Raw genomic sequence first — 24,774 nt, 5'->3', positions numbered from 1 at the left:
GGGCGTCTGGGTTGCTGTGGCACAACAGGTTCTTTGTGAGGGATGTTTATCGGCTCCCTACGTGTCTGTTTTAGCAACATCTGTTTGACAGGAGGAGTAGACAGGAGCCCAGAAGCCCCGTCTCGCTCACTCGCTCTGCTTCACATGTGCTGAAGGAAGACAGGGATTTTAAATTATCTTTAAATCATGTAATTTCCCAGAAAACAAAATGTTATTATGAGTCAATATAAAGCTCTCAAATCAGATAAAATTGGTGATTTTATCAATATTGTCATTATTATAAACTTATCTGACAGATAAAGAACAAAGAGGTAATGGGATCAGGACATGTTGCAGGTTGGACTCGAGCCTGTATTACTTATTTAAGAACCCAGGCTCCAACATGTTTCATAAATATTATCTCACAAACTTTTCCTCACCTGTAGGAGTCTCTGTAGCTCATGGTGTCGTGTCCAGAGTCCTCCTGATCATCTTCGTTGACTTTGAAGCACACTCTCTTGTTCCCGCCATGCTCCGTCTTGTCTTGGTCCGTCTCCTCCTGTATGGGGGAGGTTGAGGGGGCACTCTCAAACGAGGGTGGCTCTGAGCCCTGCGGCTGGGTCGGTCCAGTTATCGATGACAGAAGTCTAAGATGAAACATATTTAGAGAGGTTTGGAAACAGATCGACATGAACTGTTCTAATGAATTATAAGAGTGTTTTGACACCGAACCTGTGCAAGTTATGAGTTGATTTGCCCACTTATGATTAATGTTACCTGCAGCTGGAGCAGATCAACAGATAAAAATTATGAAAATAAGGGATCATTATCAGATGATTTCATTTTATCGTAATTAAAATTGATCATAAATTTGAGCAATGTCTAAATTATATGTAATATTATATACACTAAATTTCAAAAGTTTGGGACCAGTAAGATTTTTTCAAAGAAATGTATACTTTTATTCAGCAAGGACAGATTAAATTGATCAAAAGAAAGAGTAAAGACCTTTACATTGTTACAAAAGACTTCTACTGAACTTTCTATTCAAAAATTCAGCTTTGACACCACAGGAATAAATTACTTTTTAAAAAACAGTTATTTTATTTTGCAATAATATTTATCTATATTTTTGTTTTTACTCTATTTACTCTATTTTCTGAATGGACAAATTAGTGAGACAAAACTAGTGAGAGTGTGAAATGTGTTTTAAGAGAGCTTATTTTAAGGGTATTTTAAGACACTAAGGACAAAACTGTCTCTAGTTGAAGAAACACCCTTTTATTTCACTAATGAGCTTTGTTTTTTTATGGGACAGGGAAGTGTAGACTGACAGAAAGGCACTGGGAATGAGACAGGGAAATGACTTCATTTCACTGACAATTAAATTCTACATCAGCACATGCTAGCCACTGAATAACAAACATTCGTTCCTCCTGAGAGGCTGTTGAAATATCTCCACTGCAGTCGTTTGTTATGGTTTCAGTCTTACATTTTTTTCTGTCTAAGCCATAAATATTTTTAGACTGTCATAAAAAAACATCCTTAAGTTTTGAACACGAAGAACTCAAAGAGGAGGCTACGTTTCTATCTATAATTCATGATGGCTGCAGCTGTTCATGAGCTCACCCTATCACAGAGTAGCAGGATTTTAAAGCGGAATGCCACATAATGATAGAGGGTGTAAAAGCAGGCATTCGTTTACCCTGACAGAAGCATAAAATCCACCCGGCTGTGGTCAGCCTCAGGTCTGCCCTGCTCCGTCAGGTCTAGATCACAACCAAACAAACTTTGCTCCATATAATGATGACATAACAATAGTGACTGAATATATTCTTAAGCGGTTAAAGAGGGCGTCTGGGTTGCTGTGGCACAACAGGTTCTTTGTGAGGGATGTTTATCGGCTCCCTACGTGTCTGTTTTAGCAACATCTGTTTGACAGGAGGAGCAGACAGGAGCCCAGAAGCCCCGTCTCGCTCACTCGCTCTGCTTCACACGTGCTGAAGGAAGACAGGGATTTTAAATCATCTTTAAATCATGTAATTTCCCAGAAAACAAAATGTTATTATGAGTCAATATAAAGCTCTCAAATCAGATAAAATTGGTGATTTTATCAATATTGTCATTATTATAAACTTATCTGACAGATAAAGAACAAAGAGGTAATGGGATCAGGACATGTTGCAGGTTGGACTCCAGCCTGTATTACTTATTTAAGAACCCAGGCTCCAACATGTTTCATAAATATTATCTCACAAACTTTTTTTTTTTACCAAATGTGCAGTTACATTTCACAATCTAAAAAGAACAATGTTGTAGATTATTAAATATCTTAGAATTTATTTGAGATTAAAAAGTATATTCACTATAGAAATTAATTTTCATTTTTTTTAGTTAATTTTCAATTTATCACTATTTTAATTAATTTTCAATAGCTCACTATTTTAATGTTATTTTGAACTCTGTTAAACTACTTCACCACTTACACATGAGAATTTTTTTTTTTTACCAAATGTGCAGTTACATTTCACAATCTAAAAAGAACAATGTTGTAGATTATTAAATATCTTAGAATTTATTTTAGATTAAAAAGTATATTCACTATAGAAATTAATTTTCTTTTTTTTTTTGTTAATTTTCAATTTATCACTATTTTAATTCATTTTCAATAGCTCACTATTTTAATGTTATTTTGAACTCTGTTAAACTACTTCACCACTTACACATCTATCTGGGCCACGTATTGCTTCATCTCTCGCACTGATATGTCCAGGCGGTTATAGAGGCAGATGTAATTGTCCTGGCTCTCCATGTCTTCCTGTTTGAGGAGGAAGCTGAGACCTCCTTCTTCATGCTTCCTGCCGTCCTCTGTGCTCCCTTCACCCTCCTCCGTCTCTTCATCTAAACTTAAGCAACTCCAGGAGGGGGCCGCCATGCTGGTTACGCAATGCACAGCATGGGACATGGGATTCACATTGGCTGCAGGAAGAAAATAAGTGACATTAATCAATAAGAAAAAAAAGTAACTTTTCTTGATTCAAACAGCATCCTGGATTTTTTCTTTTGTCACAGAGTTTGCAATCTAGGAAATATAACTGATGCCGCCTTACAACTTGGCCTAAAGAAGGCATCTTAGAAGACATAATTATGGTACTCAGACTTCGCAATGCTGGGCGCATGCCTTAAAATGCTGTCTGGGGACACAGCATTGTATGTTTGGAGTTTGTGTGACTCAATAAAACAGAAGAATTGAATGGCTGAAAAGCAGTGAGGCATACTCTTGCATGTGGTAAAGCCATGGACCATGAGGCTTTAGGTTACAGAGAAGTGTACCGGAGGAATTTTAAACATCTCTGACCATGAGACAACTGCAGAGCAGATGTGCAGCAGAGACTAAAAAAAATATAAAGGTCTCGTGCTGAGGAGCAGAAGAAACAAAGCATTTTGTGGTTCTTTTCCCAGCTACACGTGGCGGCTAGACAGAAAGTTGGACCGCAGCAATCTAGGCAGGTGAAGCCAAAAATGAAAGCCAGATGCTTTGCCTCTTTAAGTTCTAGGGGATGCCCTGTTGAATTTGAAAAGTTAGTTACTTTTAGTAACTACTGTTAGTTAGTTACTAATTTCATTAGTCTTGAAATTTTTTGACAAGTGCACGATGGCTTGAATTTGAAAGCCTTGGAAGCACAAGTCACAGCATGGCTTGAAAATCAACTAAATCCAGATTTTTTTATTTTTATTAATTTATAGGTGTAAAGCAGTTTCACTAAAGTTGTATCATCTACAGGTATTGTTGCTAATAATATGTTTTATAAAGAAAACTAAAATAAATTTAAAAAAAAATAATAATAAAATGATATGAAAATTGCTATAAATACATTTTATAGTTTTTATTCCAAGAAAAATCTGGACAAATCTGAACAACTGCTCCAACCAGGCCAGCAGAAACAGAAATCTCTATTGTTTAGCTTTGGTGTGTTGAGTTTGTGTTGTTATTTGATGATACAGCTAAAATGACTTAATGTTTATGTTCTTAAATAAAGCATCAGGCCTCATAAACAAAAATCAAACAGTCATAATAAGAGAGAGATGCGGGCGTTAGGCTGCAGGGAGTGGATGACTATAGACCTATGGGACAGTGGAGGATGACATCACTAAAAGCTACTTATTATGGTCTAATGGTGTCTTAATCGAGGTGCTTTAAAAGGTTCTGGATCGCTTTGGGAATAGCAGGCCATGATTTTTACAAGACCTGGGAGGTTTTCCCCATAAAGCTTAATTACTATTTTACAACTTTCAATAATTGTAACATGGAGATTTGGTTAACTGAGCCAATGAGCTGAATCAACACTGATTGAGTGATTTTAACATAGTAGTATTTAATCAAGTCATTTCTCGGACTTAAACATTTTATATTCTCTATAACGCATTTTATTGAGCTTTTATGAGAAACAGAAATATTAAAATGTACTATAGAAGAATATCTAATATTTAAATATAATATAATATTTAGTAATATTTTACAACTTTCAATAATTGTAACATGGAGATTTGGTTAACTGAGCCAATGAGCTGAATCAACACTGATTGAGTGATTTTAACATAGTAGTATTTAATCAAGTCATTTCTCGGACTTAAACATTTTATATTCTCTATAACGTATTTTATTGAGCTTTTATGAGAAACAGAAATATTAAAATGTATTATAGAAGAATATCTAATATTTAAATATAATATAATATTTAGTAATAAATCCCTTCAGTTATAAATGGTATCATAACTATGTGTACCTTGATCAGGATCAAGCCCAAAGAAGGAGTTCTTGCGTCCGAAGCGGATGCTGAAGGCTCGGCCTGCTGAGGAGGTGTTCTTCGGGCAGGACACCTGCATCAGGTTCAGATGACAGTTGGTGGGGACGAAGTCCATGCAGCCCAGAACATGAGGTTTAGTGCTCGCCTGCTTAAACATGGGCCAGGCCTTTGTCTGCAATTCCTCCACAAACTGACAGGAAAGGAATTTTAAAGCACTATGAGACAGCATTTGCATTGATTACATAAAAAAAAATGTTCATTCATGTCTCAAAACATTGTGATATTGTCCCATATGAGGTGCACTGGTGAATATGACAAAATGATAAAGTAGTAACAGCAAGACAGACGGCACACCTGTTTGTAGCTGCAAATGCGTTTTTCTATGCTCTCCAGCTTGGTGTCACAGATGTTTCGAAACTCAAACTGTGGCATGGTCACCACCTTCTCATTCTGAGCCATTAGCTGCTGGCAGCTCTTTACAAACAGACTGTCGTCCTTCACAAAGGCCTCCAGTATCTGAGAGCATTCAAAATACACACAAGAACATGTGATAGGTTAGAAAAACAACTTCTTTTAGGCCCTGTTTACACTAGTGCATTTTCAGTTTAATCACAAAGGCGTCCAGTATCTGAGAGCATTCAAAATACACACAAGAACATGTGATAGGTTAGAAAAACAACTTCTTTTAGGCCCTGTTTACACTAGTGCATTTTCAGTTTAAAACGGCACTTTAAAATGAAAACGATCCTCGTCTACACTTGCGTTATCACTGCTTTTCAGAAACGATCTCCATCCACACTGCACAACCGAAAACGCATGTCACAAGACCATTCATGCAAGTACAATTATTGCTTATGTTAATTAATTATTAACATAAACAATTATGTTATTGTTTACACGGTCGTCAAGGATATACGCAAAGTGAATGTTGGCAGCCACGCCCATCGTTTTCAAGTCTCTGTTTTGGTCCGTTTACACTGAAACATAACACCGGAGTTTTCAAACTAAAACAGGGTCTGTAGCGGTTTCGAAAGTCTACATTTTCGAGGGTCGAAAATGCCGGAGTAGTGTAAATGACAGGCGTAACCATAGCAAAATTTATGCGTTTTAAAACGAAAATGCACTAATGTAAATGTAGCCTTAAATGTCCATCTTGAAATCTAATATATACAGTATAAACAGAAGCACAATTATGGGTCATCAGAAACAAAATTCTGAAATTATGCATTTATCATTTAACCGTGGTCTGACCTTTGCAGCAAGGATGAAGCAGCCCTTGGGTTCCACCATCTTCTCCAGCACACAGTGTTTGATTCCTGCTGTGCTGACGTACTCGTACACCACCCCATGTTCCACATGAACATTATCCACATTCAGACTGACTGAAGGAACATCGTCAGTGATGGACAACTGTTCCAGCCTTCTTACAGAGCCTAGAAAATCCAAAGAACACACAAGTATAAAGAATCCAATAGGAACACCGATAAATGTTTACAGGACCATTTTTCATTGCATTACATTACAATGACATTAAAAAGGTCAATTATCTTTTTTGTCACTTGTTTTTATTTTTATTTCATTGTGCAGTTTTACTTTTCATTTCATTTCAGTTTAGATTTATTTTAAATTGTTCATAAATAGTTACATATATAATCTTTTGTAATATTATAAATGCCATTTTTATCAGTGATTCTTTTAGACAGAAAACACTAATAGTCAAATCAGGTTCAAGAGATTAATCGGTTTTGTAATTAATTTGAATTCACTCAAGAGATCAATGACATCAATGATTCGCCATTGGTCACAGTTTGCATTCACAAATGCATATGACACTGGATCTACAGTTCAGCACATCACGCACATCCCTGGAAAAACTCTCAAAACAAAAAACTGATCATGAAAATAGAAAAAAGTCCGCACACTTGGGAGAATACAAAAGATACAAAAATGTAATAACAGACTATCACATAGGTGATGTTTCGAGCAGGCAGGCTCTTCATCAGACAATTTTACTGGATCTACAGTTCCCATGGCTTTTGTATTCTGTTAACGACAATAATTTTTTGCCAACATACAGACACACACACTACCTGTTCCATTAGTGCAGCCATCCTCTGAATCTGAGCCATTCTCACACCCCCTGAAAGACATCTGCTCTTCCACATCCTCATACACACGGTACGCCCACTGACCACAGCTCTGCGGCAGAAGAAAAAAAGAATATCACAAAGGGAGGAAACAGGCACTGTATAGAGTGTCAGAAGCAAGTAACCTCTGGGATCACCATATATGGACCACATAGCCTATAAAAAAACACATAATGCAGTGTTAAACACAATGCAGTGTTGATTCTCACAGTGTCTTGCTGCTCCAGGACAGGCTGATGGCCACTAAAGTGCTCCAGGACTTCCTGATAGCTGCTTTGGTTCATGTTGTTGCCATTGACTTTGAGCACACACTGACCAGGTTGAAGACCCGCTGCTGCTGCCTCAGAGCCTGTATACACGCAAAAATTATGCCTATAATGTACAATGACCTAAACCAAACAAATTAAAGAAGTCAAATGGATGATTTTGAAGTCAGAAGGTTGTATATATTACATGTAGGCAAATCCAAACCAGTCTAGACACTTTCTAATCCACTTAAAGTGATGAAAGCTCCCGTAATGGCACATTATGAATCTCTACTTTTGTCTAAGTTCTGTGAAGATGAGCTAATGGCTTTGACTTCAAAAAGCTCTTACAGTAGAGTGCGCTTTTTAAATACAGAAACATGTGCAGGGATCCTGAGTTTGGGTTCAAATGCTGAGGATCTCCAGATGTTGATCACATGACCACAGCAGCCTGGTGTCACGAAATTGCTTTATTTGAAAGCTTTTTTTTTTTAGTACATTAACATCTGCCTGGCAGGTTAGATGGAGGGAATGCAATGCATTCCTTGATTCAGAATAACATGTGCATTTTTATGTAAAAAAACAAAAACAAAAACAGAATGGCTCAGGGTTTTGAGGGCATAATCACTTTGCAAATGAATGTGACATGATGTGCATGTTTGTTTTGATTGTCACAATCAATTAGAACTAACCTTTCTTCACTGCATGAACATAAGGTGGACAAGAACCGCAGAGAACAAAAGGAAGAGTGCCGTGAACATCTGGGATCTTCACAATCCTATCATACACACACACAAAGATATGAGATAGGCACATAAAGCTAGGCTCTTTTGTCCATCTTATTTAAGTAACATCACATGAGCAAAAGTGTTGTTGTAATAGATGTATTCTGTGTTACTTAGCAAAATATATTTTTTCAAGAACATCATTGTTTGGGGCACATAAAAGTGTCAGAGGAATAAGAAGTGCCAGCATGTATAAACATTAATGAATACTCTTAACAGTGTTCTGCAGTGTGCTGCTCTCCTGCATGTAACTCTAATACCAGTAGTGTCCTTTTACACTGTACCTGGCTACATTTAACACGTCTGTGCATAAGTATCTGATTTCTGCCGTGAACGTGGACTCACTCTTTGTTCTTGGTGGCCACCAGCAGTCTGAGAGAGCGGTGTATACAGAAGGACTGGTTGATCATGGTCTCCACCTCAGAAAAGGCCCTCAGGAACACCAGGTCCTCATTAATGGAGTAGATCTTTCTACCCGGCTGAAGGCCTGCCATCTGCACCAAAAAAAAAAAAAATATGAAAACAAAAGGAAATAAATACAAATAATCCAGCTGACAATCAATCAAAAATGAGGGGGAAAAAATAAAATAGGGTGTTACTCATAACAATTTTCTTTGATGTGCATTAGGATTGGGAGAGAGATGAGTGATATGTTAATGAGGATTAGACAATTGGCAGGCAGAATTGAGAGAACCTCACACCTTTATGGCAAAAGAGCTTTATATAGCTTGAAAAAAGATATAATCAGCACTTTCAGTTTACCAAGCAGTTCATTTGAAGGTGCAATTAAAAACGTGTGGAGGGAAGAAAAAAGGAATGGATGAGGAAAGCAAGAAAGGTAGGGAAGAAGGAAATGTGGAAAGAAGAAATTAAATTAATGAATGGCAGGAAGGAAGAAAGGAAGAAAGAAAGAAATTAATGAAAGAAACAAAAGCCAAAACACTTGTAAGCTATAAGAAACAGAAAAAAAGAGATGAAAAACAAGAAGGAAAAGTTCTGATGAAACAGAAGGGGGAAAAAAGGTAAGTGTGAGGACTCTGTGGAGAATATGATGGGACATGCTTAATTGCTTCTCCCTGATCTCCAGAGAGCAGAGCTGTGAAGAAAGAGGGAGTGGAATTAATTAAGCAAGCATGTCCAGGACCCGACACATGATCTGTAAGTGTCAGGACATAAAGCCCTTCCACTCATTCACTGGATTAATCACCATTACAATCACACTCTCATCTTCTGCAGATGCTTCAGTGAGCAGCAATGTGACACATTAAAGTGGACAAAAGGTCTCGTGTCAGGTCTAACAGGCACAGTGGGGATAAAATTAGTGGTGGTTTAGATCTTAACCATAATTATCTACACATCTTCCACAAACATCTGGCAGAGCTGTACAGAGCATGAACACAAATAACCCTGTGCACTGAAAATAATGCATTCGAATTGAAGAGGTACTCCTTCAAATGACAGATATAAAAAAATAGACATTATTCACTCCAAAATCTAAAAAAAAATATATATATATATATATGCACATATATAAGAAATTATATTTTGCATAGTTTTATCTAATTATATTATAGTTTTATCTTTACTAATATCTTGATTAGTTTTTTTGCACTGCTATTTTTTTTCAGAATAATTAAACATGTTTGACCCCCCCCCCCCCCCCCCCCCCTGTTATATAAAATTTGTGGAGAATGACAATTACTTTTACTATTATTTGATTAAATAATATTTCAAATGATGTACACTAGCATTCAAAAGTTTGTCAGTAACATTAATACTTTCATAAACTGATTGGTTAAAAGTGACAGTAAAGTCATTTATAATGTTACAAAATATTTCAAATAAATGCATTTCCTTGAGAAAAAATAAATCCTGAAAAAAATAAAAATAAAAATCACTTTATAACTGTTACACAACACAACTGCTTTCAACATTGATAATATGTTTTCAGCATTAAATCAGCATATTATTTTTGTCTTTCCATTTTGGAGTGAAATATTATGACATTTTCTGGACAGGTTTTATGAAATTGCATAGTTCAAATATGAATATAACGTTTATGTTAACAAAAAAAGGTTCTAGATATAAAACAAAGTCTCATTTAGCGATTACATTTACATCGTTTTTTAAAGCCTTTTTTGATTATACAGTATTGCTAGAAATTAAATAATAAAGTACTACTTAAATGAACCAGTGCTAAATGTGACTGATGATCAGACAGTGAAACATGTGAAAAGAGTTGTTTAGGTTTTGTTACTCTCTATGGAAGGCTACCAGCTAACATATATGTATATATTTGTAATTTGTAATATACAAAGATAATTTGGTTGGAAATGACTTATAAGAAAGAAAACACAGTTTACTTGGGGAAATCCCAAATGTGGCAGACTGTGAGACTCAAGTCAACCATTGGCATGTATTTTGGGTTATGCTCGGTCACTGATATTTTTTGTATAGGACAGAGAAATGTGGAGAACTAGGATGCGGTTACCCAAACTCATACCTCTGCATATGAGCCCCTGGTCACACTCTTCACTATGATGGCCTTGTTCTTCTCTTCGATCTCAAACCCATAGTCCTCCTCTTCAGGATGGATCTGTACACGGATGAGAGAAACACTATATCAGCACAAGGATCAAAAAATGAATAATGATGGTAACATCTCAAAATAAATGCAGAACGGAGCGGAAAAGAATGTGTTACTTTCAGGACTCAAATTATGATTTAGCAGCTCGGTGCCGCACTGAGAGAGCAGAAGCGTTTGTGCAAATGTGTGAACAAGCTATGCATCCTGTAGTCCAAAAGCTATTTGAGGTATTAAGTATTTTCTTCTAAAAATAACCAAACAATAATCTGTTCAAATGTGCCACAGCTGCATGCTAACAGGTCAGCTCAGGTGATAAAGGCGTTATCATGGATGAAAGTTACACTGGTTTTAGGACAAATCTGGATCATAACAAGGATATAATTCTCAGTTTCTCCACAGCTACAAATGAGATGGGCTTTTATGTGCTTTTATTATCTAAGAGCCAAAGCAGAACATGGTTAACAGCCCTGTAAATGCCTTTTTGTCTTATTTCTATTCATCAATCCTTATTTTCTCTGAAAATCTGCTGTGGCGTACGATCCTGGTCCGGCGTCTGAGAGGGCCGACTGAGGAGGGTAAATCGAGAAGAGAACAGAGAGGAGAATGTGTTTGATGATCTGGAGGAGGAATCTGCCAGTCTATAAGGGATGAAAGAGTAGTTTGTAAAGGTCAGGGTAATTACTGATGGACGAGGAGGGTGTTAATTGGCAGGAGGAGAAAATTCAATGCATGGCTGATGGTTTAGTGGCATGAATATGTGTCTAAAAATATAGGTGGGTGTGTTTTGTTAATGTGTTACTTTCAGCATAAAATCATTAGGTTTCTTTCTTTTTTTCTTTCCTTTTACATTAGTATTGTTGATACTTGGGCCAATTGGTCAAACTGAGAATAACCTAAATCTGATATCTTCCGTATCTTGTCAAGCTACACATAATATAAGTAGTTAAACTGAGGTCAAACTTAGTTTTACTATGAGAACAGGACCTCAATTATCATCTTAATCTTGACTACACTAAATACAATTAAAGAGGCACTGACTTCCATTCATATGAATGTAAATGTGGGACACACATTTGGTGAACTCTGACCTGTGAATTAGTTTCATATGTGACCAACAGAAGATCAATGTGTCACATTTAGCTGAAATAAAAGAACAAAAACTTTTGCTGCAGGTTATGAGCATAACAGGAAAGTGGAGTAGATCGCATATTTTTACATTTTGGATTTATAATAATTTTTTACATGTTGAATGGATATTTTGAAAAAAAAATGTCATATATTGTCCGCTGAAGTATTTGAAGAAAGTTTGCATCAAGTGTTACACCCCTTAACACAACTAATTTAATTAACACAACTAAAAACTAATTTATATAACAAATTTGAACAATGATGAACAATCATTTATCAACAAAAAAGATGACATAAAATACCACAGTTGTACTCACATAAATCAGTGAATACTTTTTGAACCATTTGATTTACATGAATTGTCCAAACAAACTGATTTACAAGAATTAATCAAACTAATCAAAGCTACATTTGAGAGAAATTACAGGAAAGAACCTTTGATCATTTTAATGCCCAAGTTCACTTGGGTTATAAAGCGACATATAAACAGCTACGCTCGTGTTATTACAAAAACTACAGCATTTCAAAATAAGTTCAGCTACTGTCACGCTACTGAAAAATACGGTTAAGTTTGCAGCATTGCTAGTTATCCCTCAACACAGCTCTCCATGGGGGAGAAACCCCTGCTGTGTGTGTGTCTGTGTATCTCACCACTAAGGATTTGGCAAGGATGTTCTCGATGAGTTTGAAGTCACTGCGAAGCTGTTTACTCTTGGAGCTCGTACCCTCGGTCTCCTCATCGGCATAGAAGCGGAAAAACTGTGACTCATCCTTAAATTCGCTTTTCTCCATGACTGCAAGGCAAAGTTTCGAATTGAATTTAGCTGAGACTGAATTAAAAAACAGTTTTACACTTTTATAAACAGGTAAAACAAAACAATTATAACTCAGTGCTGATCATATCTGCTGATGGCAAAATTATTTGACAGTGTGAAATGAGTCGACTGCATCACCCTTCAGTTCCCGTCAAAACAACTCATGTCTGTGGGATTGATGTCTGAGGTGAAGGATGAAGGCAGAGGATTTAATGGGAGGTCTGGCGTGTGCAAGTGTGCTTTTTTTCCCTCTCAGGAAGACGGCGACAGATAGTGTGTTTGTGTTTTCAGGAACTTTGTAGGGACAGGCTGTTCTGTCTGTGAATTCCAAGCAAAATATTGCTGTGGATTGTTTTGGAAGTTGAGATCCGACATGACTGCAAAACTCTTCTATAACTCGGACAGGAGGCTTGTGTCTACGAGCAGGTGTATCTAATCAGAAAACATTCTTTTCCACGATTGTGACTATTTCTGTTCTATCAGAGGCCTCAGATGTTATTGCAACAGCTGTTTCCATCTAAAACACAGTCATCTCTCTTCATTTTACTCTCTATGTCTCACGTACAAACAAACTAGACCTCTGGCAGACACATTCAGTGTGATATTAAAAAGCCATAACTGTAAAACACCGCACTGTAAAACTGTGCTGCATTTAATGCACTGATGTAGACAAAAAAAAGATTATTTGGCTGAGTTGCCTTCTAAACTGTAAAATACTATACAAACATACACTTTTGACCTTGTTACATTAGTACTACACTGCACCACTTCATCTATGTGTTGCTTGACAACCATTCTGCTAAACATAGCTGAAGAAATAAATTGCTACATTGTAAGAATTATTATTTATCAATAAATTGTTACGCTTTTGATGCTGTGTTTATTTCATGAAACTCTGACAAGTATATGTGTTAGCCGTTTTCTCAAAACAATAAGCCTGTGAAACTGTGGTTTACAGTGATTTTAAAACAGCAAACATCACTATAAAAATCGCATTGTTACAAGGGGCCCCTTGTAAACCACAGCTTCTCGGGGCTTATTGCTCTTTTAAAAACACTGCACAACTACTAGATTAATTAATGTTGCATTATATTCCATTCCATGCAATATATACATTCCAAGACTGCTCTAGTGCTGCCACAAGTCAAAACTCTTTCACTCTCTCTCAAACACAAACACTGCCACGCTTCAAAGCTTTGCTCTGGACACCACATGTGTAGCAACGGCAAACAGAAAAGGCCACGAAAGTGAAAGTGACATGACGTGTGGCCAAGTATTGTGTCCCATACTCTGAATTTGTGCTCTGCATTCAACCCATCCAAGTGCACACACACAGCAGTGAGTAGTGAAACACACACACACACACACACACCGTAAACACACACAGCCATTTTTGCTGCGGCACCCAGGGATCAGTTGAGGGTTCGGTGACTTGCTCAAGGGCATCTCAATCGTGGTATTGATGGTGGAAGAGAGCGCTGGTCATTCACTCCCCCCCACCTACAATTCCTGCTGGTATTGAGACTCAAACCCGTGACCTTTGGGTTACAAGTTTGACTCTCTAACCATTAGGCCACGACTGCCCATTTGTACATGTACATTTCACCTATAAATGCAATGACATGTTTTTATCCTGAGTGAAATAGGTAAGCAAAAAGAAAAATTTAGGGCAGGGACTTGGTTCAGCCCAACAGTTGATTGGATGGAAGTAAAGCTTGCAGTAGATTGTAAGAAATTAAATGACTGGAGAATTTGCCACAAACCACCAGAGAAAATTCTGTTGTTTCACAGAAAGATTGCATTGTGACATTTTGATGAATAATTATCAGGCTAAAATTGTAATAATATTTCAACATGGATGAATGAAACCTTCATAGTATGATCAATAAAATATATGATGAATTCAATAAGTCAATTATCATTTAATGCTGACTTCAGCCACCAGAAGTGGAGTAATTCATTAATCTTCAAGTTTTTGAATGGCGTATTTATTTTTTCATATAAAATCTGGGTAACAAAGTATTTTACCACACTCTTTAAAATCTGCTGATATTATAACAATAACTGACCTAAAACCTCATCATGATTTTATAAGAAGACTGTCAAGTACAATTCAATATGTGAACATAGAGACTGACCGTGGTGCATGAAACCAGCATTGCAGAGTCCGACACCAAGGGTCACTGCATCTTCACGGGTTGTGCTGTCACCCTGAAGAAGGAAAATCATGTTAAATTACTTCTGTGTTTGGAATGAAATGACATAATGGAGAAACTCTGAAGATTAGACTGTAAATAAGTCAAATGTAAATTGTGTCCAGAAACCCAAAAACAATAAGCTGACAGCTGAACAGAAAGTGAAAGAAAGTAAAAAGGAGTGTGTTTGTGTGTGCATGTTTATACAATAAAGTGGCATATGTGTGTGTGTGTCCATCCTCACGTTACCTGAGACACAAGCCATTCCACCAGTTTGCTAGCTGGTATGACAGATTTGAAGGTTTTCAAATGATGATCTCTGTCTCTGTATATAAAGAAGAGGTTGAAAAGGTTCACAATTGTCCAGATGCTAACATAAACAACATGTGACATCTGACTACAAGAGAAGCAAAGGAGCAGGGCATTTCTAACAAGATAAACCACTGGAGAAACCCAGATTAGGTCTTGTACTTCTAATATAATTGATATAATGACAAAGGAAATGTCTTGGATTGCCAAAATTCATTGATTGTGTTTTCACTCTCTCTCAAACACAAACACTGCCACGCTTCAAAGCTTTGCTCTGGACACCACATGTGTAGCAACGGCAAACAGAAAAGGCCACGAAAGTGAAAGTGACATGACGTGTGGCCAAGTATTGTGTCCCATACTCTGAATTTGTGCTCTGCATTCAACCCATCCAAGTGCACACACACAGCAGTGAGTAGTGAAACACACACACACACACACACACCGTGAACACACACAGCCATTTTTGCTGCGGCACCCAGGGATCAGTTGAGGGTTCGGTGACTTGCTCAAGGGCATCTCAATCGTGGTATTGATAGTGGAAGTGAGCGCTGGTCATTCACTCCCCCCCACCTACAATTCCTGCTGGTATTGAGACTCAAACCCGTGACCTTTGGGTTACAAGTTTGACTCTCTAACCATTAGGCCACGACTGCCCATTTGTACATGTACATTTCACCTATAAATGCAATGACATGTTTTTATCCTGAGTGAAATAGGTAAGCAAAAAGAAAAATTTAGGGCAGGGACTTGGTTCAGCCCAACAGTTGATTGGATGGAAGTAAAGCTTGCAGTAGATTGTAAGAAATTAAATGACTGGAGAATTTGCCACAAACCACCAGAGAAAATTCTGTTGTTTCACAGAAAGATTGCATTGTGACATTTTGATGAATAATTATCAGGCTAAAATTGTAATAATATTTCAACATGGATGAATGAAACCTTCATAGTATGATCAATAAAATATATGATGAATTCAATAAGTCAATTATCATTTAATGCTGACTTCAGCCACCAGAAGTGGAGTAATTCATTAATCTTCAAGTTTTTGAATGGCGTATTTATTTTTTCATATAAAATCTGGGTAACAAAGTATTTTACCACACTCTTTAAAATCTGCTGATATTATAACAATAACTGACCTAAAACCTCATCATGATTTTATAAGAAGACTGTCAAGTACAATTCAATATGTGAACATAGAGACTGACCGTGGTGCATGAAACCAGCATTGCAGAGTCCGACACCAAGGGTCACTGCATCTTCACGGGTTGTGCTGTCACCCTGAAGAAGGAAAATCATGTTAAATTACTTCTGTGTTTGGAATGAAATGACATAATGGAGAAACTCTGAAGATTAGACTGTAAATAAGTCAAATGTAAATTGTGTCCAGAAACCCAAAAACAATAAGCTGACAGCTGAACAGAAAGTGAAAGAAAGTAAAAAGGAGTGTGTTTGTGTGTGCATGTTTATACAATAAAGTGGCATATGTGTGTGTGTGTCCATCCTCACGTTACCTGAGACACAAGCCATTCCACCAGTTTGCTAGCTGGTATGACAGATTTGAAGGTTTTCAAATGATGATCTCTGTCTCTGTATATAAAGAAGAGGTTGAAAAGGTTCACAATTGTCCAGATGCTAACATAAACAACATGTGACATCTGACTACAAGAGAAGCAAAGGAGCAGGGCATTTCTAACAAGATAAACCACTGGAGAAACCCAGATTAGGTCTTGTACTTCTAATATAATTGATATAATGACAAAGGAAATGTCTTGGATTGCCAAAATTCATTGATTGTGTTGAAGCGGGTATTGAAAGATTTAGCGGCAAAGGTTGTGGGTTTAAGCTCAGCTAATGGAGATCAATCATCTGGAGATTATTACCACTAGGTCCCAGATTGCTCCAGGGTGGTCTGTCCTTGCAATTAGTGTGGTGTAATTAGTGACCTGGACTGTAAGTCGCTTAAAAAGATAAAAAGCATCTGCTAAAGGGCAAGTAACACGTTCTGTGTTACTTTGTGGATCTGAGATCAGAGTTTTTCCCAACTGCAGTTCGGTGGCCTCTCCTCACTCATTATGTGAGATATTAAAGGTGATTGGTGACAGAAAAGCAATACTACTCTGCAGTCCTCACACACACACACACATTCTGTCATGTGCAGCTGGCCACGGTGAATCCATGAAGTACAAACAAATGCGCCTAATCTTTTATGCCAGTTCAAATTAAACTGTTGTTTATTAAAAACCATTTGTATCTGCTGTCAAAAGATGTTTTAACTATAAACTGGATTTAATTATAAAAGAGATAATAAATAAAATGTAATGCTACTGTCCATGTGCAAGAAAAGGGTGCTAACAAAACATTGTCTGAAACCTGCCTACAAATCATCTTAAACCCTTAATGACAGTGTGAATTAAGTAATGTTTTTGACTGTTGAGCGTGAAGAATTTCATAGATCATGTGTCACTTACTTGATAACAGGTGTGAAGAGGCTGTGGAGACGGCAATAAAGCCTCACTCCCTGTCAGGGACACACACAAACTCATATAAAGAATTTGCACCAACAGCTGCATCTCTTTCTGCATTTCATTTACAGTTTAAATCACTTCTCGATTGATTTGTTGACAACAATTGTTAAGTAGACCATTTTGTAGTCTTTAATTATTGAGATGGATCATATGCACTCAAGATTCTGTTGACTAAATCTGTAAACTGACTGGTTAAAACGGATCAAAACCTAGTGAGCTGCCTACACAAACAATTTTTCCACACAAGCACAAACAGCGCATGTGAAACTTGACTCCAAAAGAGTTTGATGTTAGCATAGCACACACACATACTGAGAAAATAATGCATTTTAATTACACTTAACTTTTTAAGCATACTTTTCGGTATTTAATTAAATTTATAATCATATTTCTCTTGTCACCATATTGGATTGATCATTGCGAAAAAGGATATTTACCTTATCTCACGTATCCTTGTACATGAGCTATCATATTTAGCAAGTATTCTGGGGGAAATACCTTTGAGATGATGTCCTCCATTTCACTCCTGGCTTTATAAGTGCCATCATCATACCGAAAGCGATACAACACCTGCTCATTCTTGAACTGGTGCTTATCTGACACTATGATGAAAAACACACACACACAGATACACTTAAGTGACAATTAGGAGCAGGAATTAAGCTTGTGATGTATTTGTTTCTCTCACTTTCAGACTCAGGCTGATAAACATGCATGTGGAGGTCTGTGATTAATTGAAGTGTGTGCGTGCCATCGCTCCACAAAAGCCTTTTTGACCTCTCCTTGAATGCTGCCACCATATTATTGATTGAGCGCCTGAGCCCTTATACCTGAATTTATCACTCCAATCCCTTCTGGTGTTTGTCAGTTTTCACTGTGTTACAATCCCCTGGCTGTAAAATAGAGGTATGATGCTCCCCGAATCTACCAGCATTTCATGTCATGTTACTATCCAGACTGCCGATCCTCTGTAGGGGATATCAGTGAGTGCTGGCCAACAGGGATACATGCCAGATTTGTAGCGTATAAATCTGTCAAATGGTGATTTTTAACAGTTCAACATTTGTATAAACAGTTAATGGATTGTGTTTCATTTGGCAAGAGTGTATCAAAAAAACAGAACACAGACAGCAGTTGCATTTTGGTGATGAAACCTAACAATACTCAAAAACATGATTAAATAAACTGGAGGTGAGGGAGTTTGAAAGAAGAAAAAAACGACAGAAAAAAGAGAAAACACTGAGAGAGAAAAAGAATAATAGATTTGTATGAAGTAATAGTGCTTACAAATAGTAATGGTACAGTGATGGGTCACAATGGTTGACTAGTAAATCATTAGTCTTGTTTATGTATAAATTTAGCTATTTATAGCCTATGGATATAGGGCTTCCAGTATGTCGACAGATGCTCATGGAACCCAGCACCAACTTGTCGATTTTGAAAATATGTAGGTTTTTGCATATCCTAAGATCAGATATTACATCTATGGAATTTGGATATAGTACCACATTCACATTTACATAGTCCCCTAAAGAAATTCAAAATTATACTATTGTAATACCATGGTCCATGCCCAACAAGTCAAGGTAATAACAATTTTCTTCAAAGGAGAACCTTCTCTTACCATGATGGATGATGCCATTCTCCAGGAGAGCTTGACCCAGGTTGATTCCCTCCTCAGCCTTACTGATCTCTCCACTCTCCAAGAGCCATGAGACAAACTCACTGAGGACACACAGAGACAACAGCGGTGTCAGTCTGCTCATAATAATGCTGCACGCATGATAAAGAAGGGATTTATGAGCCACTAGTCAAAGGTACTTGGGAACTTGGATTCACTCAATCCTCCAGAGTGACTGCTCAAGACTGGTAAAAAGTTCACCAAGAACACAAATCAAGATGATCTCAAGATCTTCAACAACCAAAACTGTAAATAAAATTGAAATAAATTTAATATAAATAAATAAATATATATGTTGTGGAATTATATATGTTTATTTATTAAATATATAAGACATATAAACAAATATATTAGATATAAACAAATTTGATATGAATTTTTTTATCCAAAATCTAATTATATCTTAATTTTGTTTTGTTTATATCTATAATATAATTTTGTACAGATATGTACAGCATAGTTTGGGGTCAGTAAGGGTTATTTTCTGAAAGAAATTCTGTTCAGTAAGGATGAATTAAAATGATCAAAAGATACAGTAAAATAATTATAACATTCAAAAAGATTTTTTATTTCAAATAAATGCTTTTCTTTTGAACTTTTTATGCATCAAAGAATCCTGAAAAAAATCTGTCACGTCTCCACAAAAATATTAAGCAGCACAAATGTACACACACACACACACACATGCAATTCTAGATACTATATGTCACTAGCTATAGTCTGATCAACTGCCAAAATAAATTTTCAAGAGGAGTAATTAAATTATAAACGGGTTCTGATGAGGACTGGGGAGGAATTTCAGCAATTGCATGTCTGAGGTGGTTTAGTGGCAAATTTAATGTTGAGTGTGATTGCGTGCCTGAAATGTGCATGACTGCTGCGTGAGAATCCCAGTAGATTCAGGGACAGAAATAAGCAATGTGTAAACAGTTATGACGCCTTAAAGGAAATGTGAGAAGGGTGTGTGTGCGTGTGTCCTTGAAATGTTGAACGACAGCAGTGAAGGGAGAGGGGTCAGATGAAAGGATGGGTTAACAGATGGAGCAGGAGGAGAAGAGAAGATGCGGGTGCCAAAGGCACCCCACATCCACCCAATACAGTAAGATGACCAGATTCTCCATTCATGTCTCACCTGACTACACAACTGATCTGCCCTCTACATCTCCTCCAAATCAGCTGACGACATGCACAACTTAATGAACTCTTAAAATACTTAACCTTGATAAATCTTTACCCTTCACCATCAAACGCATGACAGCAATAACAATACTAGCTAATACCACTTGTCTATGTAACTCAACAATACTAGCAACAACAAATATATGTGAGAAATGAGCATAATTGTGAATAATATTGCAGATCATGTTGATTCTGTGTTTTGGTGGTAAATGCCAACTTCCTTAAACACAGTTGTACATTTTCCTAAATTTGACATTCTGATGTTAAAGTTTTGTAAATTGTTAGACCTGGATTTTTCATTTAGAAGCTTTAGGTCAATTAGCCACATATCAATCTGCAAAACTATTTGACTAATCAAACCTTCTTTAATAATGTTTTATCGTGAGGGGTTTTAGATCAAACATAGTGAATCTTGTGCAAATCGGACCAAAAGCCTATAACAAATTTTGACAAAATTTGATTGCTGCTCATATGGTTCCAGAGATATAAGCACAATGTGTATGTGAGCAGTGGGTGTGATTTGACACCACTGTGTCAAGTTTGTGGTCTTTGCAAGTACAATCTCCAAAACAGAAAGTTTCTGAACAGAAAAATAATGCTACCACAAAGAAGAGAATATTAAGCAGCTGCATTAACCACTAATAAAAAACTGTCAATGTTTATATCAATAAAAGGATAGTAATCACAAAATCCAGCACTTCACACAAAATACAAACAATAAATGTTTATGATGTGGATTATGTGGAGATCTTACAAAGCCTTTATGTGCAGCTCTGCAGAGGAAGTTCGGAGAGGAGAGGCCAGTCAGGCCCATGAAAGAGTGCAGTGAAATGAAACAGACAGTGAGTCTGCTGTGATTACATAAGTCTCTAATTCAGATTGGCAGGAAAGGGAAGGGGTGGAGGTGGGCGTCCCTGGAATGAATTAATTAGTGTTTATGTAACTCATTAATATTCTCCACAGCTAACGCACACAGAGCTCTCTCACATGCCGTAGATATGTGTGTGAGAATTTCTTTCTACTTTTATCTATATCTGTCCGATGTATGTATGCATGTATGAATGTGACAGACAAGGATATAATAAGATATTAATTTACTTAATACAAGTGAAGCTTGATTACCACAGAAAATAATTTTGAGATGTCCCTGTTTGTAAAAAAAATGTAAATTGATTGAAATAGAATATAAACGTTTATTGAAATACACTTAAGAGTTCAGAAATGCAAGACAAATGTGAAGCTTGCATATCTATAAAAGCACATATTAATTCTTACATAGAAAAATGTGTTATTTGAACTGCAAAAAAAAATTCTTAAGCAGTGGAACTGCTGTTCTGAATGGATGGACTTTTAATTATGCGTTACCAATGTTTTTCTTGTGGGTGTATTTTTCACTTATCATTCACCTTCATCTAAACAGCTCTTTTTTATATCCTTTCAAGTATTTGTCATGGTTAAATGTTCACAACATAAGTTGAATAACTGGATAACTCTACATAGACAAGGTCAGTGAAAAATGTTATCATACCAGTCTCATAAATGCAACTTTTTGTTTGTTTTTGCAAACTGAGGGACGAGACAAAATGATTTTCTCTGAATACAGACAGCAGATGCTTTCAACAGAGCTTTATAAGCACAATGGGGAAAATGAACTGTGGTTCAAGCAAGACAAAGAAAGAACTAGAGATGAGAGAAAGTGCCAGTGTCTGAGCAGTAGCAGAGTTTGTCCATATTAACAGCTGAACTGCTCGGCTGTTCCTGGAAGGAGTGGGATTGTGTTCTATTCTGAGACTGATGCCCAAGCCAGCGAACAACAGAGCCAATCACAGCTGCTTTCACCTGGACCACCGAGGCTGAAATGCACAAATAATTGTGTTCTGAGGGAGCAGTGCGAAATTCATCCAGTCAGGTGTTGACAGGAGAACAACAGCATGAGGCCGTAAGGCCAGCGACAGTTCGCTTTTAAGCCACTTCAGCGGAAGTGCTACTTTAACTGTATTTGAACTACAGTCAAACTAGCCTTTAAATAAATATAGAAAAAGGATCACAATCCGAGTCAAATTGTGTGAAATGAAAAAATTATTTAAAAATAAATACTAGAATACTAAATAAAACTAGGTCTATACTTGAGTGGGAAACATGGAACAGTGGCATCTAACTACAAAATAATAATAAAAAATATTAATTAATGAGTCAATGAATTAATGAGTTTAAAAATGATTCAGTGATTTATTTGAATCCAATTGAAATTCACTAACATGATCTGGACTTCCCAACTGTGAGAACAGTTAGGATAGTGTGTTTAGATCCATTATCTTAAAAAACAGCATTTTGCTGCACAATATTGCTATTCACTGGCTAAAGCAGCTTGCGACTGTGAAAGCTAAACCATTTTAAACCTGAGCTAGTCACACTACTGAAAATGTAGTTAGCAGCAAAGCTACTTTGAGTTAGTCGCTCCCAAAACTGCACAGCAGAAAGGTCCTGCAGATTTATGAATCAATATAATGAGGCTCATATCTGAACTTGTGAATTTTTGCGGCCATTTAAATTAGATTGCATCAATATAATAGCTTTAAATTGACCACAGTGTTTTCCCTTATCTTCTAGTGCAGTGCAAAAAGGGAATTTTAATTGGTGTAAGGAATCTCTCCTCTTAACACACACACACACACACACACACACACACAGTATTTGGAAGTTTAATGGTGTACATAGCACTCATTGTTCATTCATGGTGTTGAAAGACTGGGTGAGCGACCGACAGAAAGTAAGAAAGAGGGAAAAATGAAGACAGATACACAGAGAGAAAGAGAGAGAGAGACTGAATGCAGATTTCTCTCTAATGAATGCTTTTTTGCTGGGAATGTCTGTGTCCAATGGGGTGCTTGGCAGTGAGCTTGGGAAAGCATTTACAAGTGCTAAGTGAGTGTGTATGTGTGTGCGTATGCATTTTCATTCATGCAGGGGCCTCTTGGATTAGGATGACTTGCAAGATATTCAGGAGACAGTCAGATGGTGTAAAAGCAGCCGAGGGAAGGTGCCACACTCAGCGCAGAGCAAGCCAATCTCCGGCATGGGAACTGACCAGTCATAAGGTGAACCCCTCTGTAAACGAGAATCTCTAAAATGCATTACATAATGCTCAAAACCTACTTTCCCCAGAAGCATTTGGGTACAGTGGTGAGTTTTCTGCGACGGTCTTTGATGAGGTGGCGGCTCTTGGTCATCATCATATGGTAGAGCTTTTCTCCCTTCTCTGCGATCATTACGTAAGCATCACGCTCCATCCCAAGCTTCAAACCTGACAATCGGAAAAAAATTCAATTTTGTCATTAAAAAAAATGAAAATATATGTATAAATGTTGTTCTTAAAACATTATTTATTTAAAACAATGTAAAAATTTAATGAATAAAAAAACTTTTAGGAGCAATAACAAGTATTTTTTGTAGAAACAGTATTAGTACAAATAAAACAAATACACATCTAGGAGCAATAACAACAATCTGCTTTATTCATGAAACACAAGTAAATTGTTTAACTAAATTGTTTAATTGTATAACTGCATTTCTGGTGAAAAATAAAAAAAATTTGTACAAATAAAAAAATATTTAAGTACAACAACATCAATGGCCTTTATTTATGAAACATGCAAATTGTTTAATTAAATTGTTTAATTGTATAAATCTATTATTTTGTAAAATCATTCTAAATGCTGTCACACTGTTAATTAAAAAAAAAAGAATTTATGAATAATTCTGTACAAATTATTTCATGAATAAATCCCACTGTGCAGGAATTTATTGATTTTTTTCTCGGTTTATTGCACCTGTAACCCAAATCAGATGTGCACAATTTTTTGTAGAATTAAATTATTTTTAATAGCAAATTTGTACAAGGAGCTGAGCTGGTCTGTATGTAAAAGACTGTTCTGCTGTATAATTACAGTTTATTCCTCAAGCGTCACTTACTAGCGGTTTCTCTAAATCAGTGTCGGTGTTGCGGTGTCAGTTTTAGGTGGGGCCGAGATGAAACACTGGTTTAACTGATTTTATTATAAGACATGGGTTTGCATGTGTTTGTGTGTTCACACATGCACATGCATGCTGCTTTTTGAGCTATTTTGGTGGGTGAAGGGCTAACTCACAAAACTGGTATCAGAATTCTACATACAAGTCACACACCATACACAAAATAAAACTTAATTTTATTCGTCAAATTCTATCATCAAATATTTAAAAAGTAGCATTAGCAAGTCTTCAAAAAAGGCATTAAGCTGTGACATGAACTCTGTGAGATATACACACACACACACACACACATATCTATATATATATATATATATATATATATATATATATATACACACATATATATATATATA

At 36.6% G+C, this 24,774-nt stretch overlaps 1 protein-coding gene across 1 annotated transcript in view; it reads right to left on the bottom strand.

Annotated features, from left to right (window-relative positions):
- The window catches only part of LOC107591805 (phosphatidylinositol 3,4,5-trisphosphate-dependent Rac exchanger 1 protein-like), an 86,628-nt gene that overhangs the window by 12,651 nt on the left and 49,203 nt on the right, over positions 1-24,774 (bottom strand). Inside the window, exons 10-26 of the mRNA XM_016281063.1 lie at positions 23,546-23,693; positions 19,154-19,254; positions 18,028-18,131; positions 17,473-17,522; positions 16,516-16,591; positions 16,210-16,282; positions 12,331-12,473; positions 10,468-10,560; positions 8,310-8,458; positions 7,872-7,957; positions 7,144-7,283; positions 6,878-6,986; positions 6,039-6,220; positions 5,142-5,303; positions 4,767-4,977; positions 2,703-2,958; positions 420-626 (exon numbers count right to left, since the gene is read on the bottom strand). Coding sequence (XP_016136549.1) covers positions 420-626; positions 2,703-2,958; positions 4,767-4,977; positions 5,142-5,303; positions 6,039-6,220; positions 6,878-6,986; positions 7,144-7,283; positions 7,872-7,957; positions 8,310-8,458; positions 10,468-10,560; positions 12,331-12,473; positions 16,210-16,282; positions 16,516-16,591; positions 17,473-17,522; positions 18,028-18,131; positions 19,154-19,254; positions 23,546-23,693 — 2,290 coding nt within the window. The remainder of the gene's footprint in view (positions 1-419; positions 627-2,702; positions 2,959-4,766; positions 4,978-5,141; positions 5,304-6,038; positions 6,221-6,877; positions 6,987-7,143; positions 7,284-7,871; positions 7,958-8,309; positions 8,459-10,467; positions 10,561-12,330; positions 12,474-16,209; positions 16,283-16,515; positions 16,592-17,472; positions 17,523-18,027; positions 18,132-19,153; positions 19,255-23,545; positions 23,694-24,774) is intronic.

This window comes from Sinocyclocheilus grahami, unplaced genomic scaffold (genome assembly GCF_001515645.1).
Source record: "Sinocyclocheilus grahami isolate Dianchi unplaced genomic scaffold, SAMN03320097.WGS_v1.1 scaffold146.1, whole genome shotgun sequence".
Lineage (NCBI taxonomy): Eukaryota > Metazoa > Chordata > Actinopteri > Cypriniformes > Cyprinidae > Sinocyclocheilus > Sinocyclocheilus grahami.
The sequence above is the reverse complement of the archived record's forward strand: the minus strand, read 5'-3'. Positions and strand labels throughout refer to the sequence as shown.